This window comes from Varanus komodoensis, unplaced genomic scaffold, assembly GCF_004798865.1.
Source record: "Varanus komodoensis strain SLA01 unplaced genomic scaffold, ASM479886v1 scaffold92, whole genome shotgun sequence".
Classification (NCBI taxonomy): domain Eukaryota; kingdom Metazoa; phylum Chordata; class Lepidosauria; order Squamata; family Varanidae; genus Varanus; species Varanus komodoensis.
Genome location: NW_025336624.1, coordinates 1,152,677 through 1,171,518, shown reverse-complemented (window position 1 = coordinate 1,171,518; position 18,842 = coordinate 1,152,677). Strand labels below are relative to the sequence as shown.

The following is an 18,842-nucleotide window of genomic DNA, read 5'->3' as shown; positions in this document are numbered from 1 at the left end:
CTCCCAAGTCCCATCTTCCTTTATGCAGTGCCTGACTACAATGTACACACCTGGTACACACCTGAGCTGAGGGCAACGAAGCAAGAGGGGAGATTGCTAGAGCTCAGGTGCAGGAAACTCATGCCGAGTCTGATCGAACACAGGTTAGAGCTCACTATCGAGCCCATTCTATGGCGGTGAGGGTGGCAAAGAGGCAGTTCTTTTCCACCAGCAGTCACTCTTCTCAGTGTCCTTCAGCAGAGCTTTTCCAATTTGTTCATGGCCTATTATATTCCGGGCCAGAAAAAGAAGTTGTGGAGCCCTCAGTTGCTCACTGTGATTAACTTAATTTGAAGATAAGGTCACTCAGATCTGGCATGAATTGGACATGGCAATTGAAGCAGTTCTAGTAGCGGAGGCATTCAGAGCACCATCTGGTCATATTATTGGATGAGCTTCCATTATTGAGGCCCAAGGATGTGGACATGGTGCTTGGTCAAGTCTAGCCCACTAGTTGTGTGCTCAACCCTTGTCCCTCATGTGTCATTACAGCAACTAAGACAGAGGTGTCTACCTGGGTCCAGGAGGCTGTGAATACCTCAAGAGAGGGAATGGTGCCAGCCCTCTAAAAGAGGCTGTAATTAAGCCACTCCTGAAAAACCTAACCTGGACCCAGAGGATGTTAATAGCTATTGGCCAGTGGCCAAGATTCCCATCCTAGGCAAGGTTCTTGAGCAGGTGGGAGATGAACAGCTCCAGGGACTTTTGAATGAAATAGATTATCTAGATCCCTTTCCATCAGGCTTCAGGCCTAGTTTTGGAATGGAAACTGCTTTGGTCGTCCGGTGGAATGAACTTTACTAGAAGGAAAACAGAGGGAGTATGGCCCTGTTCATTCTCCTGGACCTCTTAAGTGGCTTTTGGTATCATTGACCATGGTATCCTTCTGGATAGGCTGGCTGGGCATGGAGTGGGAGGCACTGCATTGTAGCGGTTCTGCTCCTACTTGCCTGGCCAATTCCAGAAAGTGGTGCTGGGGGATTATGCCAGGGAGTACTGCAGGCACTATTTTATCCCCTATGCTATTTAACATCTACACAAAACCACTGTGAGAGGTTATCTGGAGGTATGGACTGAGGTATCCAGAAGCAAGGGATGTTTTCAAAAGCAGGTATTATAATGGCACGGGAAGTGTGTTAATTCAGAGTCCAAAATCTTACTAGCTAGCTGCTGATCCTAATTCACTTCACATTTTAATGTAAATTCCTCTAATCTGCACTTCCTGAACCAATATGCAAATGGAACACAACTATCTTTTTTGGTACGTGCAGCTTTGAATTCTGTGGGGCACTTCTCAGATCAAAACTTTATTTTTATTTATCTCACTTACTGTACTTTTAAACTACCCAATAACAAAAGTTCTATGCACAGTTTATACAAATATGCAGATATCAGGAAAGTGCACACAAAATTGTGTATCATAATGAAAATAATGTACAAAAATCCATTTTTAGGGGAAATCCTCACGAAAACATGTTAGGAGCAATAGGCATGAAAATGCATATACTTTTTCATGTGGACTTTAAATAAATCAATAAAATGATACAGAAATAGAATGGAATGAACATACAATAGGAAAAATGAGAAATGAGATATTGAACAATTCATATATCCCTAATCTAAAGTCACATCTACCAGACTTCAATACAGCCCTGTTTCTGGCTTTGTATACCAATTTGTATACCAATTACCACAACTATTATTATTACTATAAAGAAACAGCTGCAACAGTGCTCCTCCGCCAACAGCATTTTAAGCATCTTGGTGTGACTATTCCACACACAAGAGAGCAGAAGAGAGCAGCAACGGAGCGAAGATTCAAGTCTGTCACCTCAGCGATGACCATTCAGCCAAACTACATTATGCAGAAGGCTGCATGAGTGTTGGGTTTATGTATGTGATGCTGGGTCAAGACGCAGGATCAGGCACGATAAACAGCACTCAAGGAGATGAGCCACAGGCTTTACGGTGCCTTCTCAGATTGCAGACTGCTCCTGTTGGAAGGCCTCCATGCCGGGTGCCGCGCGCTCCGGTTCAGAGGCAAGGGCTGCCTCCCGCAGCACAGCCATGTGCTCCTCTGCTGCAGACAGCGATTGGTCGATCCAGTCCATGTGGCCAGGAGAGTGGCAGGCATTTCGTGTAATCAAGACCAGATGGCTCACAGAGAGCAGCAAAGCTGTTGTCCTAGATTGGGGGCGGGAAGTAAAAGTAAGGGCAAAGCAGGCTTCTCCTCATCCACTCTTCTCAGCTTCAGATGTCAGCTGATGATTAGTTAGGCCAGATTTGCACAAACACATTACAGAGCAATTAGGTCAACGAGAACATGCTAATGCACCTCAAAACCCTCACATGGCCTCAGCACTGTAAGCGCATCTAGGAGAAACTTCTACACCACAACAGAGGTGATATAATGTGAGCATGAACAAGAGAATAACATCTGAGTGAAAAGGGGGCACATGCTCATATTTCTCCTAAGGGGAGGGATACTGTTAAAAGAGGAGAGGTAGAGCACTGGAGATGAAATGAACCAACATAAAGAAGGGAAAGGAAATAGGCTGAGAGAACTGGGCATGTTTAATCTCCAGAAGAGAAGACTATGAGAGGATATGATAGCATGCTACAAGTACCTCAAAGGCTGTCACCAAGAGGAAGGAAAAGACCTCACTCATCCCCAAGTGTAGGACATGGAACAACGAACTTACACTGCAGCACACCAGATTCACAACAGACACCAGGAAAAGTTTCCCACTTTCAGAGCAATATGACAGTAGAACCAGTTGCCAAGAGAGGTCGTGGGCTCGCCCACACTAGAGACGTTCAAGGCAAAGCTGGACAGTCGTCTGAGTGGGATGGGGTGACTTGGCATCCTGCACCAGCAGAGGGTTGGACCCGATGGCCTTCTTGGCCCCTTGAGACCCTGTGCATCTTGTCTGTGTGCATGAAGTCTGGGGTTTTCACCTAAGGTGCTGTTTCATGTCCCAGGCCTAGAGAGGTGAGGCCAGCAGGCACACAAAATAGCCTTTTATGCACAAGCATCCTGCTGCACCAGCAGAAGGATCTGTCTATTCTTCAGCAGAGTGCTTGGACACAAGCACTGGAGCTTTGTGTGGTGCACAGACCTTCATTCCTCATTCTTCCCCTGCCAAGTTTTCAGTGGGGCTCTAGAAGAATCACCCAGTGAGTACTCCACTTTATAGAGAAGATCACTTCAACACTGAGGAATTCATTCTTCTATTCACTTTCACATGACTAAAGTTCAGGAATAAATTTTATGCTTAACATGCTTCACCTCAGTCTAAATGACCTCCCTGGGATGCCTTTCAATTCAGTGCTTCTGACCGCAAAGATACCCAGGATCCCTCCACCCATCTGTAGGCAACACCTCTGCAAGGTGGGATAAAGGGCAGCTAGTAGTCAGCACATTCTGTTTGAAGTTTTAATGGGAACAGGGATGGGCCAAGAAGATTAGGTGAGGGGGGATTGAGGAGTCCCCTTTTTATTCTACTAGGTGAAGGAGTGAGAAAAAAGGAGGTTTCTGAATAGCAGGAGGTCAATCTGTGCTGGAAGTGGATCTGAGAGCGAGGCAGAGACCAAGTTTGCACAACCACAGCTCCTAAGACCCAGCGGGTCGCTGCTGAAGCAAACCTGCTGTGCATTTTCTCAGGGCAGCTTATAAGCCACAGTGGCCTGTCGTGTTGTGCGAACCCATGTCCCGTTTGTTTGATCCATAATGGGTTGCTGCATCATCTCGATCCTGGCAACATGCCCACAGTAGGTCATGCCAGACTACTACCAACCCCATTGGCAGGAGCCGCAGAAGTCCCTTGCCGTGCCAGCTGCTCCCAAGGTGCTCACCGGCAGGGATTCCATCCTGCACAAACCTCTTTCACCATGGCTTTTTTTCCCCTTTACATTTTTTCTTTTAGGAGACTGTGAAAGATGGCTGTTAAGATGCCTTTTGCAACCTCCTTTTGGCTGCCAGGTGCCCTAGTGGTACTTCAGAGGGGCTGCTGTGACTGCCTGCCATTAAAAAAACATTTAAATGTGTGCACAGAAACATGAACAATTTTTTTAAAGTATTGGTATGATTATGGTCCAAGAAAGCTTGGCTATACAACCACTGCTAGGAGTCCCAATATCCTCTAGGGCAGTGATGGCGAACCTATGGCACGCGTGCCCAAAGGGGCATGCAGAGCCCTCTCTGGCACAAGGGTGCCCCAGCAGCCATGCACATATTCAGAAAGATTAAGGGCACCAGGCAAAGAGGACAATCATTAGCCTCAACATGCTGAGCTTTCCCGTGGCCCGTGGCCCAGTCAGTGAGCTGCCAGGGATTTGCATGGACTGAGATTTTAGCAGGATGCAGGTGGCACAGTAGTTTAAACTGCTGTGCTGGTTGATTGAATGGTCGCCGGTTCGAGTCTTCACAACACCTTGTGATTTTAGCAGAAGGTAGGAAAGGTAGGAAATACACTCAGATACCTTTTTCAGGGCCAGCCAAAAGCTGGTGGTCAGTGGAACATTCCCCCCTTGTGCTGGTGGTCAGCAAATTCAAGTTTTATTGCAGTATTGGCACTTTGCGATAAATGTGGGTTCTGAGTTGCAGTTTGGGCACTTGGTATATAAAAGGTTCGCCATCACTGCTCTGGGGCATGTATGAGCAACCCACCCAACTACCCAAATGTAGACTACTCACCTGGCATCCAGAAGTTTGGCGTCTAGAGGTGGGTACATGGATCGGACCACATCATCCACCCTGGGGAGGGAAAAGATGGTTCTGTCTAATTTAACCAGCATGTGAATGAAGGCTTAAGAAGAAACTAAGAAAGATAGGAGGGTGTGTGGAACGAAAGACTGACGTTGTTCACAGAACACAACAGCCCATATGTTAAACTCACGGCCTGTAGGGATAAGAGGGAAAGAATGGAAGTGCTACTTGCCGCACATCTGTCATTTCTGCTTTTACCTGGGAGTGCCACAATTTGCTCCCTTGTAATTTGCTAAGCTAAATTGCTGTCTGAATCTGGGTGAGAGGCTAAACAGCTCAGCAGTTAACCCATGTTTTTTTAGGTTCTGACAACACGATCAGCATCCTATGAAGGAGTCAATCATGAGGTGTTGAGTAAAAGTGGAAATGCCAGGTGCACTGCAGGCTGTATGTCTACTCTTTCATGCTTGGCCCAACAGCTCATGGGTTGTTTATGCAAACTGGCCAATACTTATGACCCAGTTTGCACATAACAGTAGCAAACGGTGGGCAACCTCCAATCAGTCTTTTTGCAAATTACTTGATGAGGTTAAACATTCCCAAATTAACTGCAATATCAGATGTGATCCTCTTGTGCTTTCCTCCATGCTGCTTTTTCTTTCCAGACTACAGTTAAGCTGAAGTCTGGGGAAAGAAGAGAACAGCAGCACAATCTACACAGGGATGAGTCATGTAGCAATTGTTCATTTTTCAAGGCGTGGTTTGATGGGTACAAAGATTGAGGAAACAGGTGAAGAAGTATCAATACTCCAAGAACCTTCCCTTGTTACTTTCCCTGTCAGCAGCATTTTACCACTGTGCTAATTTTACAAGGAATCTTTTAATGTTTACTGGTGCCTACACACACCTACCTGCACTCATTTGACTGAGCTGGTGGCTCGGCTGCAGTGGAAGACCTTGTTCCCTCGCTAGTCATGGAGTAACATTTAATTGCCAGGCCAGGAGGGAATCTTCCTGTTCACCTCAGGCAGAAGAATGGTGCCAGTCCTGCACTGCCTTGTTCACAATTGCTTCTGAACGAAATACAGATACTTTCACTCGGAACAGGGTGGGCACTTAACATCTTCCTTTTTGCCAAATCCTGCGCCCTTGATGCAAAAGCCAGTAACCAGCCCATTCTTTAATCCAGTCTTCCCCAACCAGGTGCCTTCCAGATGTGTTGGGCCAAAATGCCCATCAACAGTCAAGCTTGCTGGGAATGATGGGAGAGGTGGCCCAATACTTCTGATGGGCACCAGGTTGGGGAAGGCTGCTCTATTCCCTTTTATTAGTTGGATCAGCCCCTGACAACGCTCACCTGGGACTAATTCGCTTGGCCACCACGATGATGTCACTCAGGCTTGCTGGAGACTTCACTTGGGCCCCTGAACCCATTGTCATGGCAACAAGTTTCTCTGTGAGGGTGTGACAGATCTGTTCAAAGAGTGATGCAGTCAGTGTTGCTTGCGGTAGGAGCCCAGGACCTGCTTCCTCAACCATGCTTCTCTTATTAGAGCTCCCAGCCCCTCCCAGAAAGCATGACCCCTCTTTAGAGCTTGACATGCTCACATTATGATCTCTAAAAGCTAGGCATTTACCTTTAGGATAGCAATGCAGTGAGACACCAGGCCCCTGAGGGAGAAAGAGAAAGGGCAGCAGCAAATCAGAGAAGCAATGTGGCATTTTGGCGGATACTATTGGTAAGACTCATGCCCTCCCACTGCAGCACTCCCCTCCAGTTTCACAGTCCATTTATGCTCCTTTATGTTCAGACTCTCTTCCCTCAACTCAGCTTTCCTGTCTCCAGCCTCCTTGCCCAAAGCACACAGCTCCACCTTTCACTAGCCCCTGGCAAGACAACTTGTTCACAACCAACTACATTTATCCTTTCCCTTCTCTCATACAAGTAGCATTGGATTTTTCAGCACCCTCTTGCTGACATTTTGCTTTTGAAAAGTCAAAATGTAGCTCAATTTTGCATGGCATCGTGAACCACCCAGAGAGCTTTGGCTCTTGGGCAGTATAGAAATTAAGTAAATAAATTGAATCCCAGCAGCTTAGCCAATGGCTTGAGTGCTGGACAACTTACGAAGCATCTTCAATCCAGTCTTCGTTTTCCAGGATTGCTTCAATATGTGGGTTTGTTATGATCACATCATCCAGTTCTAGTTCTGACGGTTCTGACTGTGTCTCCATGGTGCCAATTAGATCAACAATAGGCCTGAGGAAGAAATACAAAAGGAATCCAAGGGTTGGACAAGGTCAGCATTTTTGCCAGGACACTATCTGGGCTCTTTTGACTTCACCAGGCATGGTAGATTTCAGTAATGAAAATCAAATGCAATTTACAAGTCAGGAGAACAAACAGTTCTGACCTGCCCTTGTGCTAGTCTCTTACAACTCAATCTACAGGATTCACTCGAAGACAGGCATCGTCACCTGCACCTGTGACCCATCTGGCATTAAGTGGACAAGAGCAGGAACCAGTAACAAAAGCTGACAATTCTAAGTCAGAAGTTAGGGCAATTTTGCCTAATCTATGGTAATGTCTTAAGAACATACGCAGATTCCAGCTGGATCAGAGCAGGGGCCTATCTAGTCCGTAGCCCCAGATGGCTCTGGGAAGCTGGTAAGCCCAACATGAAGGGAGCAGTGCCCTCGCACTTGTATTCCCCAGCAAACAGTATTCATACTGCTTCTATTTTTAGAGGCAGCATATTTAGGCATCAACTAATTGCCATTGTTTGTCTCATCTTTTCTTTGTCTTTTCTGTTATGATTTGTGCTTTCCTGATTAACAGTGTTTTTGCTGTTCTTTTGTTGTTTCTTAAGAAGTGCTTCTCCTCTTATCTGTCTTCCCTATGTAAAAACTTAGTGATTTAATCTTCTTGGCAGAAGCAATAAGCAATTTCATTGTGATTAATTTGGGCTGCAGCCTGAGCACCTGTTCTTAAATGCTGGTTCTAGAATCCATAATAATACTTTATTTTTTAAAAAAATGGTAACAATTGCTATAGTTGTTTTAAATATATGCTATGCAATCCTTTGAAGATGGAAGGAGAGACTGGCTGGATTCAGACAACAGGATAATCCACATTGAATGGTTGAGGGTGGGTTCTTGTTCAACTGTAGGCTGTTATTGAACCCAGCCATGCTAGCAAACCATGGTTTGTTCATCACTAACAATCTATGAATAATCCATGGATTGTCATTGAATTGTAAACTGTGGGATGTTTCTGGTTAACAAACCATGGCTTGTTAGCATGGCTGTACACAGTGAACATGATAACCCATGTTTCAACAAGAACCCATGGTTCAATGGCAACCCAAATTCCACTCATACTCAACCTTTGAGTGTAGATTAGTACTTTGTCTGAAGTTAGTTAGTGCCTGAGAGGCCTTTAGCTACCAGTCAGACTCAGCTTATTCTGAGGCCAAGCTTAACTGCAGACATCTGACTAACTGTATTTTATTATTATCAATAACAATCACTGGTTCCTTAAAACTTTACATACAGACTGCTTTACAATCTTTCTTTGAGGAACCTCTGGGAATATGCAGGATCTGTTCCTTTACCACTGCTGCTGCTTTCTAGAGGTCATTTTCCATACAAAGCTCAACTGTCATATGGGCAACACCTGTAAAAAGGCCCAGAGTTCCTTTGCCTCTTACAACATATTTTGGATTTGGAATCCTGTAGATAGGAAGATGTGTTACCTATTCCATCCCTTTAGATAGGAAGATGTGTTACCTGAATCATTAAAATACCCATTGTCTAAAAGTAAGTGATCCTGCTCACCTGGTATCATAATGGCTCAAGAAATCCTTGGGCCGGCAGTATCGCTGCCTACATACAACAACCAGGGCCACAAAAGAAGCCAGGAAGATGGTTGCCAATACTCCAATGGCCACAATCACAACAGTTTCCATTGAAGCCCCGTTATGCCCTCAGGTCAGAGAATGGTTCCGTTTCAGTCACTTTTACCTGAAAAGAAACTGAGTAAAATGAGGTCCAGGAGGTGCCTCATACCAAAGACTTGTTGGATCTATTCTGTTTTTTAGTAGAACCCAGAGGTCCACAAACCAGAATCATATGTAAAATATTGACCTGGCCATCCACATACAAAATAATGTTTTGTGGGTGAAGAATATTTCCTGCTGTACCCAACTCCCACTGTGCATCTCCAAAAAATAATTATAAATTCTTTCTGTGTTACTACCCATCAGGGAGTCTCACTGTCAGCTCTAGAACTGAATAGCAACCACGTGAAATGCATATTTTACAGATGAAGAATACTGAGGCTGAGGATAAGTGATGAATGGAAGGTCAGCCATGACATGTAAAAAACAAATTGGGACCAGTTACAAGGTGCATATGGCTTTCTTGATACAGCTGGCTAGTACGCTAATTCTGGAAACAATTCAAAGTACTAGTTTTGTTTTATAAATTCCTGACTCAGTACCAGGCTATCAGAAAGCTCACATTCTGTCTTATAAGTCTACCTGGGCAATGAGACTAAACTCGAGCACAGCATAAAAACAAATCTCAGATATCTGGCACTTGGACCTAGGATCTTGCAAGCAGGCCTTGCTCCAGAGGCCTAGCTCACAGCTAATCAGTCTGAAGAATTTCAATTCTGTTCCCTGCCTGGGGATGACAACTGATTGACTAATGTTAAATGGGCTCAAGTAGCGTTGTGTTTTGAAATCACTAAAGCAGGGCAAAGCAAGCAGATCTATTTTGCCCTTCATCTCTCAGTCTTTCTGACCATTGGTCATGGGAGTTTCTGGGAGTTTTCAGTAAAGGCACAAGAGTAAAGAAGGCCAGCTTTTACATTCTTGAAGTACCTACAATAATTTGGCAATATACACATCAAAATGCATGCCCTCCACCTTAGGCTGAACTACATGGGTATGGATCACACTATGCAATGTGGAAAACCTGTGGTCTTCTAGATGTCTTGGCAATAATCCCCATCATCTCTCACTACTGAACATCCTGGCTGGATCTGATGGGAGCTGCAAAACATCTGAAGCCACAAGTTGCCCACTCCTGCCTAATCTGAATGAATGCAAATACTTTCCCTTCCTTTCTTTGATTTGCCTTGATTTTGTAAGGGCATTTAAATCTCTTTTTCTCTGAGGCCTTAAAGAGCTGGCAGATTCGCAAATGAACTAGTAAATATGCTGGCTGGGTTTCTGTTCAGGCCACATAGGAACTCTCAAGAAGCAGGCATGCATTAGGGGCTCTGCTTCTTGTGTTTGTTATAATATGCAGAGATCAGAACGCTTTAGGGCCATCCTGTAAATGAAGCAAAGCCAGTTGGGAACCAGGTCTGTTAACAGCGGAATGAAAAGAGTTCACCTGGGCTCTGAGGATCGCCGCCGTCGCCGCCGCCGCCGCCAGCACCTCCGGAACTTCCGTGCAATGAAAGCAACAGAGCCAGTTGGTGCCGGTGACCTTTCCCCTTTGTCATCCCAACTCAAAACAAACAGTGCAAGGGACACAGTAGGCGAGAGTCAGTCATTTCCTTGAGACACTTCTGGCCTCGCCAATACCAGGCACATACTTGCTTCCTGCAGCACGTGAAGAACTGTGCGCGCGCGTGCACAAGAGCTTTCTTGGGTGGGGGAGGGGGGAGGTGCAATGCCGGACCTGGAGGGCACGAAAGATTCTTCATATGCATTACGGTATTTGTCTGAGCTGTAACATCTGGATCAAAATGAATTCTGCTCTCACTAAAGTGCTGAACCAGGAAAGCTTGCACAGATTAAACAAACACAGATTTATTTTGTGCACTTTATTCTGCTTATACTAAAAAGGGGGTAAGGGATTGCTTTTTGAAATCTTACCTTCACTTCGTGCGTCTTCACAGCTTTATTTTAGAAATTTACTTTCCTTCCCCAACATAAAGTAGTCAAAGTTGTCAGGATGCTCAGTTCTCAGCAGCTGAAAATTTCCAGGTTTGCAGAATGTAATTGCGGAATCTGTTTTTTGTTTTCTTCAGCAGCTTTTCTTTGCTTTCAAAATGGCTCTCTCGATCATTCTTGCTTGTGGATACAGCGGCTCCACCAAGAACAGAAAAGGGAACGTATTCAAGGGAGGTACCAAAGCCACTATCAGTCTAACCCACTATCAAAAAACTCCTTTTTCAAGGGTCCTAAAGAAAAAAAAAAGTGATGTGAAAAGTGGAAGGACAGTAGTCTTTTCAGTTGTTGCCACCTCCTCCTCACTTAGGAATTTCGCCTTAGCAGGAGCTCTCTCATCATTAGCAGTGGCCTCCTCAGAATCGCCTGAGGAATGTCTGGGCCTTTTAAGAGCATTAATATTTAACTCTGTTTTCTTCTTTCTGGGCGAAAAACTGCCAAACAAATAGTCCACCACTTTTTAGCAGATCTTTAACAAAATAAAAATGAACCCTGATGTACATGAAGAACCACCCCAAGCAAACCCAAAATGCTCAGAGTCAGCAATGAGTGCTAAAAGGATTTCTTCTGTTTGTATTACCTGGGAGAACTAAGCAAGGCCTGAGGCGTCCCGATCATCAAAAATCCACCAAGCAAGTTTCTTTCACCTAAACTAAGATGGGCCTCTAGTCTGCCAGTGCCAGCCCCTTTGGCTTTCTTGTGAGCTAAGTCCAGCCCGCATTCCTGAGCAGGATAAAACTGAACAGATGCTAGATGGACAGGGGAGAGATTAGAGAGTGGGCTGGCCAAACAAGGAGGATTTGGGGTGTGGGCCTTTCAGTGCAGCTCACCCTTCCCTGGAAGAAAAAAGTGGCCAGTGTATCAGAAGAAACTCTACCGTTTCTGCTTGTAACCCAATACCACAAGCAGTTTTCATACCAATGGGAATTTATTTTGCAATTGAATTGTTCCTTGTGCAGCTTGATCCTATGCATGTTTTTTCAGGAGCAAGTTCCATTTTACTCTGTACAAGACTGCAGACTTAATTGACCACAAGAAAATGGCAACATAGAGAACAAAACTGAAGATTGACTGTATCTGCAACAAGTGTTTATCTTTGAATGTGATGCTGTCTCCCATCCTAAACAAACACACAATTCTTTCACTTAAAGTCTTATTATTTATTTAAAAGATCAATCACAGTGAATGGACTTCCAAAAAATATTTCCTTTTGGTCCAACCACAGTTAGCTATGCATTTTCTTAATATAGCTCCATTTTTAAAATCAACATCTGTTAATATCGAAGAGATTAAGAAGGAGTTGGATCATTTGGTATTTTATCAACATTTGCTAATGTTCAATTATCTAACTAATGCACTTGTGTGAGATGCAGCAACTGACATCCTTCCACTTAACACCCTTTGCAGGTACAGGAAGCATCTTGGGTCTCAGGGGTTATTACATCTTCTCAGCTGATGTTACCTTAGTATTTTAAAAATGACGCCTCACCCTCAAAGGATTCATAACACCATTACTCCCCTGTTAGCCCAGAACCCAGTGGAACCTTTACAGTAAGACCGGGCTAAAAAGAACAGAATCCAGCTGTCCTCCAATATCATGTCCACAGTGGAAATAGTTGTCTCAGTACTAAAGGCAGAAAGCGGTAGGGTACAGAGCAGTAGCAATGCTGATTTCTCAGGTCTCTCCTCTTCTGTGCAAGGTGGTAGAGCAGCCATGATTGCCAGGCAGAGGTCTTGAATGTACGGCAACCCAGCACCACACCAAGAATGCTGGCAGCTTATTCTGTGCCTGACTGCAGGCAAAGGCAGAAGTAGTACCCTACGATCAACTTGGGGCTGGGGGGCGGGGTTGGAATGTGATGGGTCTTCTACTTTTGTGGCAGCAGCCCTCTCCAAGAGAGTAGGAAGAACCCCGTTTGTAAAAAGTCTTCAGGTACACTTTCATATTGCTTTGGGGAGCGGGGGTAGAAGCACTTATTCCACACATCTCAGTTATGCACACTGACTGCCTCCAAGTCTCATATGACTAGAGCATCATCAGGCAAGCATGGCACACAGACACAAAATGGGAAGTTCATGTACAGTATAATAAATACCATTTCTAAAAAGTGCTCCTGCTACTAATTCCTGAGCTCTAGGTTTAGCATAAAGAGAAAACGGGAAGTGTTGGATAATTTTATGCACTCCTATGCTTCAGGAAGAGGCTGACTGGTTTCAGTCCAGCCACTGTCAGCACTTTGTCATGCCACAGTGTGAACATCACATTTATTCCCAGCAGAATACATTGAAACATAGAAACAGAGCGAGTCAGAAGGGACCTCCCGGGCCATCTAGTCTGACCCCTGACTCCATCTGGCTCTGCTCACAACATGCCCACCATGTGCATGTCTTGCCTAGCCCATGAAAGTCAATATTTTCCTTTGAGAATGCACCCTCAAAATTCTCATGGCTTGCTGGACTTCAGTCTATTCAGACATTCAGTTTTGAGAGGACGTGGGATTTACTCTTGTATCACTACATACGGTGAAGGAGGCTGTGAGTAAAGGCAAATACACCAAGAGCTTCATGTAGCATTTAAACTCATGCCGAATTTCACTGAATTTATAACAAAGTAAGATCACATTACCAATGGTAAGAATAAGGACAAGATACACAAGAAAATTAAATACGAGTCTATCACAATCGTCAATTTACCCTCACCTCATCTAAATTCCATACACAAACACACTGGAATAAGTAGCTGAGACATAGTTGTTAACATTACATATCTGAATTGTCCAATGTGATATTATAATGACACAGTGGGTGTGTACTGGTATCTTGCCATTTCTTTGCATTGTGTATTGGCAGGAACAGGTGGTGTGTGACGGCTGGAGTAGAGGCATGAAGACGTCTTGATGGAATGGCTGTTTGGTCCTGGTTCAAGCCCACTACTTACCTACATTCAACCATGCCTAGTTCCCTCAAAAGAACAAAAGAATCGCAGTATGCTCATCACCATACAATTCATTAGCATTTACACCTGAAAAAATTATGGCATAGACTTAACCACAAAACCTTCCCAGTAGCTTTTTTCCACACTAGGTCACATCCCCACAGAGCAAAATAACACTCCAGATGGGAAATTCAAAGCACTAACCCAGAGTATTGTGTTGAACAATTAGCCTTTCTCTTGTCCAACAGCTTGCCTATCCCATTCCCGCAACAGTGGAGACCATTCTGAATCCAACATTGATTGTTTTATTGCTTGTGACTGCTTGTCCCCGTTTCACTATCTCTGTGTCTTGACACTATCCAGTAATACAGCCTTTCCCAGAGTGCCAGGATGAACTCGTGTAGCAAAGCTGTTTCTTCATTCAGTTGGGCTCTTGTGCTCTGATGGGAGGGTTTAGCTCTCTGGAAATATGTAGCTGAACTGGCTAAGAATTTGCTCCACAATCTGGTTCTGAAAAACCATGTGCATAGTCATATTCCCTTCTTCTGTCTCTGGCTTCAGTAATGTTGGTCCAAACACAATTGCAACACTTTGCACTGTCATGCGGTTCTCATCCCGGAACTCAATAACCCTGCAGAGAAGCAAGAAGGACTCTATGAATACAGGAGAAGATGTCAGTAGTGGCATCCTCTCTGAACATTGGCCATACAGGCTGGGGCTGATATGGGTTGCAGTCCCAGTGCACCTGGAGAGTGCCACTTTGGGGCAGACAGAAGGAAACCTTGAGTGCAAATCTTCAGTTGTAATGTCTTACTGCAATTCACCCTCATAAAACATGCACTTATGGAAAGGGCAAAAACAATTTGTTACTCGCATCTGCATGCTACTTTTGCACTCACAATATAGTAAGAATCAGCCACAGAAAGTTGCAGACCAATTGTGCAGGAAGCAGAAGGACGCTGTGGCTGGGGGGCAAGAGGGTGAGGATCTGCTTTCAAGCAAGACTGGGGTGGCCAGCTTGTGAGCCTCCAGATGTGTTGCCTACAACTTCTATCATGCCACACTATTGGCTTTGTGGACTAGGGAGGACTGGGGACTTTATGACTAGAGACAGGGGACCCTACTAACTGTTGAAGGAATGGAACGAGGTGGCAAAAAGACAGAGTAACATTAAGAGAAAGCTACACAGGGGAATTGCCTCACAAGTGGCCGTGGACATTAGCATGCAACACTCCATGGAAGCTCAGGGCTCTGGGATATGCAGCTTCTCACCTGCAGAGATGCTTGAAAAGTACCCTCATGGTATTGTGGTTAGCAGGAGGTAGAGAAGTTACCAGCTCCCGTAAGCGGTGAGTTCGTTTAGTTGGCTCTGTAATTTCTGCAGTTCCAAAAAGATGATATCTCACCCATCTATTACTGTATTTTTCAGTCTATAAGACACCCCCATGTATAGGACGCCCCCCACTTTTCTTACCATCTCTGAGCGAGCAAGTTGCTGCTGCGCGCACACGCCCATTGCCTTGCCGTGCGCACACCTGCACCAGTCACCCCCGCCGAGCGTGCCCACACCAGTTGCCCCTGCCCCCCGAGCACGCCTGCGGCTCTCCTCTCAGCTCCCCCATGTGTAAGATGTCCCTCCATTTTTAGGTAAATATTTTAAAGAAAAAGTATTGTCTTACACACAGAAAAATACTGTAGTTTATACCAAGTTAAATAATGTGCTGCCATTAGAGTTCTCCCCTGCCACTACAAGCCTATAGAAAAAGACACTTCAGCCTTTTAGGAAAAGGAGCAGTAGAAGCAGTTTGTGAGAGAAATGTGTAAACAATCACTGCGCATTCAAATTTAACCAACAAAATCTGTACACCTCTGAAATAGGGTTAGCCCAGTTGCTGCAAGATATAAATACCCAAGGCTTGTACATGCATTTGCATGCATGCGTATTTCAGATTCATAGCTATTCGTAGCAAATGCGTGCTAGTACAGGAAATACATGACAATACATCAAGTATTATGGCAGGAGGGAGAGGTGGCACAAAATAACATGGCACAAATTTCCCTAATTAGATATTACGAAAAAAAGTAGGAATATTGCTGCTGACTTCAGAAGCAAGCATGCATTTACTGCTGTAGCTAGACTGAGCATCAGGTACACTTTCTTCTCTAATTTCTAGAATATTCTGGAAAGGCATCAACAGTCTATTTTATGGACAGACCATTATGTTTCAGTGATATGGCACAGAGTAGGCTAGATGGTGATTTGAAGCCTAAACTCTGATTCCAGAATAGAATAGTGAATGTGCCCCCACTGTGACAGAAGCAGGCTATTCTTAAAAAAAAGAGAGGATAAAGCATAATTTCCACTCTTTTCCTTCTGTTTGTTTCCCTCCCTCCCTCCCTCTCGTAAACTATTAAATAAACCTGCAGATACCTTTAAAGTCAGCCTTCTGCAAACTAGTACCTTCAAGACATTTTGGACTTAAACTCCCACCAGTCTCAGATATTAGCCTTATTGGTTAGCAATGGTAGGAGCTGCAGTCCAGCACCTCTGGAGGGCACCAGGTTGGGAAGGCCGCTGTATAACCTACATGACATCATTCCACCCAGCCCGTCTTGCCAAAGCTTTGATGCTGCAAAAGCAATGTCTCTTACTAATGGCAGCAATGAACTTGTGAAAGTGGCTGAAGGGGAAAAGTGGCTCTGGCAACTCGCGGAAGAAGAGCTTGAGTGCCCCAGTGATGACGTGAACATCGTCCCAACGGCCATCATCAAGGTCCAAGTGTTCATCTGCAAAAGGGATGACAGGACATCAGTCATGGCATCTACACCCAATATATTCCAATGCTACCATGTGGGAATAGCCCCCAGCTGGCTTCTGCCTACAGTCAATGGGCAGAGTGCAGCACCCGCTAAAGCATAAGAAAAGGAGAACATGGTGCCAAGTATAGGCAATCTGGTGCCCTCCAAATGTTTTAGATTACCATTGGCCATGCTGGCTGGGGATGGTGGGGCATACAGTCCAGGGCACTTAGTGGACCCCAGGTTGGTAGGCCTTTAAATAGCAGTAAGAACTTCAACCAAGTCCACCCCTTCAGCAGCCTGAACTGGCTGTAAACACAGAGGTGAGGCTAGCTGTTGTATAAGAAAGCTTTGTTGAAAGAGCAGCTAGAGAGATCAGTCAGGTACACTTGACCAAGTGATGCTTGCTAAGTCCCAAAAGGAGTGCCTCCCCTTGTTCCAGACTGCCTAAGCATGTATAGTGCTGGCCCCTACTTCAGAGGCCAGACAAGAGAAGTTCTGGCTATTCTTGAGTGTCAGATGAGAGAATTCAAGTAATAGCTTCAGGAAGAATTAGGCAAGAAGATTTTAGACCTTTTAGGCTTTTTCAAATTTTTATAGTTTCAATGTACACATTCACTGTCTTCTCAAATTATGAATGCTGCTGAACTTAGATATTTTTTGGAAACTGGCTGTAAAATACTCAATTTGACAAGCTGATACTTAAGACTGGACTAGCCAGGTCTGTCATGAATTCCCTAACCCAAGTCACAAGAACTTTAGACAACGGCTTTTCAGATAGGAGCAAAAGGTTTATCTACTCCTGCATACAATTTCCAACAATGACCAGCCCAGGAAAGTTCACAAACAGGGAATGAGACAGCTCTCGTCAGTATTTGTTACCAGCACCTGGCATTCAGGTGGCTTTGTTTTAGCTACAGTGGTGGCAGCCAACAGACCTATCTTCCCTGAATCTGTATAGCTCCTTTTTAAAGGTTCCTGAAGAAGTGACCATCACTGCGTTCTGCAAGCAGCAAATGCATGAGATACTATGAATCGCCTTGCAACCTTATGTAAGGATGCATGGTTTCTATCCCTTCCACCTTACCAATTGCCATACCTATTTCATTTGTTTCTACCTGGGTATTACATACAGTAGCCAGTGATAGTTCACCAGTCTTGGACAGAGACCCTTTGCAGCTATCCAAAAGAATGAATCTGGGATTATCTACAGGTTACATCTGCTAAGCTCCAATCCCTGCCATGTCACAACTGGTTCCTTACCGTGATCAACCTTGTAGCGCAGTTTTTGTACTGTAGCCAGATTCCCACTTATGCGGTACAGTCCATCAATATCTAAGCCTGGGGAAAAAGGGACAATGGTATTGCCATGTGCACTATATAGTAAACGACTTTTGAGCCTGAGAAAGGCTCAAAAACCTGGATTCTTTGGATTTGCTAATATAAAATTTTTATAACTTCTCTTTATTTTTGATCTCTGCTTACCCAGAAACCTGTGAGTCTGACCAAGGCAAGAGAAAGATCTAAGTTATAGCCAGCTGTAACATTGTCTGAAATAGGGATCAGCCATTGCTTCTTTGTCCAAGAATGCTGGGTGTAATCTGATACCTACAATACCTACCAGTGACTAATTCAGTCTGTTATCTCCACTTTCAGATTGAGTCTAAACTGCAGACCAAATGCCTGCAACATCTGGCATAATTTAGGGACTTTTGTTTTGTTTTGTTCCTGCCCCTCCTCCCCCTGCAACACACACAAACCCTGCTTTTCCTACCACCTAGCCTGATGAAGAGTTTTAGAGAACTTGAATGTCTGCAGACTATTTGGGGGCAATTTGTCTTAATAAAGGTGATGCCCAGCTTGGGATTTTTTTCCCCCATGCAAGCAGCATAGCTATTTTTGAGGGTTTTTTAAAATGAGAAAATCATACAAATTAAGGACATTTTACTTCCTTTGCATAATTTATTTTCTTCAGTAGAAAGGAAAAAGGACCTCAGCAGATTTTAAAACACTTCTGAAAGCCTTGGTCAGCTCTTGAGATTTCACCTTGTTCGCATGTTTTGAAACTTATCTTGGCAACCATAAGGATTAGAATGTCTGAAAATGGACTGAAAAAGCAATTTGTGTAACTTCCTATGACCCACAAAACCAGAATGGATGACAGAAAATAGAAGTTATGCAAATTATGCTCACTTTGCATACAGCATACAAGCCACAAAATTTAGAACATGGATTGCCTGGGCAGAGAGGGTTGGATCCAAAGGGGTCATTCTACCAGTAGAAGTAAAAATGCTGATGGTACAGACTTCCCCACTTCTTGTGACTTGCATGGCCAGGGATCCTCTGAGCCAATTGGTGTGCATGGGAGCTGTGTGGGTTGCGGGGGGGGGGGGGG

The 18,842-nt window shown here is 44.5% G+C and overlaps 2 protein-coding genes across 2 annotated transcripts in view; both read right to left on the bottom strand.

Annotated features, from left to right (window-relative positions):
- Positions 1-1,371: 1,371 nt before the first annotated feature.
- Positions 1,372-10,205, bottom strand: TMEM98 (transmembrane protein 98). Its single transcript, XM_044418750.1, has 7 exons — positions 10,151-10,205; positions 8,585-8,770; positions 6,876-7,007; positions 6,385-6,418; positions 6,105-6,220; positions 4,736-4,795; positions 1,372-2,223 (listed from the first exon to the last, which is right to left on the bottom strand). The coding sequence occupies exons 2-7, from the start codon at positions 8,713-8,715 to the stop codon at positions 2,016-2,018; spliced, it is 681 nt and encodes a 226-aa protein (XP_044274685.1). The 5' UTR covers positions 8,716-8,770; positions 10,151-10,205; the 3' UTR covers positions 1,372-2,015.
- A 1,647-nt stretch (positions 10,206-11,852) lies between these two features.
- The window catches only part of ARHGAP27 (Rho GTPase activating protein 27), a 59,672-nt gene continuing 52,682 nt past the window's right edge, over positions 11,853-18,842 (bottom strand). The window contains exons 15-18 of the mRNA XM_044418755.1: positions 17,711-17,788; positions 16,301-16,435; positions 14,921-15,026; positions 11,853-14,279 (exon numbers count right to left, since the gene is read on the bottom strand). Of these exons, the coding sequence (XP_044274690.1) occupies positions 14,102-14,279; positions 14,921-15,026; positions 16,301-16,435; positions 17,711-17,788 (497 nt within the window). The 3' untranslated portion in view covers positions 11,853-14,101. The remainder of the gene's footprint in view (positions 14,280-14,920; positions 15,027-16,300; positions 16,436-17,710; positions 17,789-18,842) is intronic.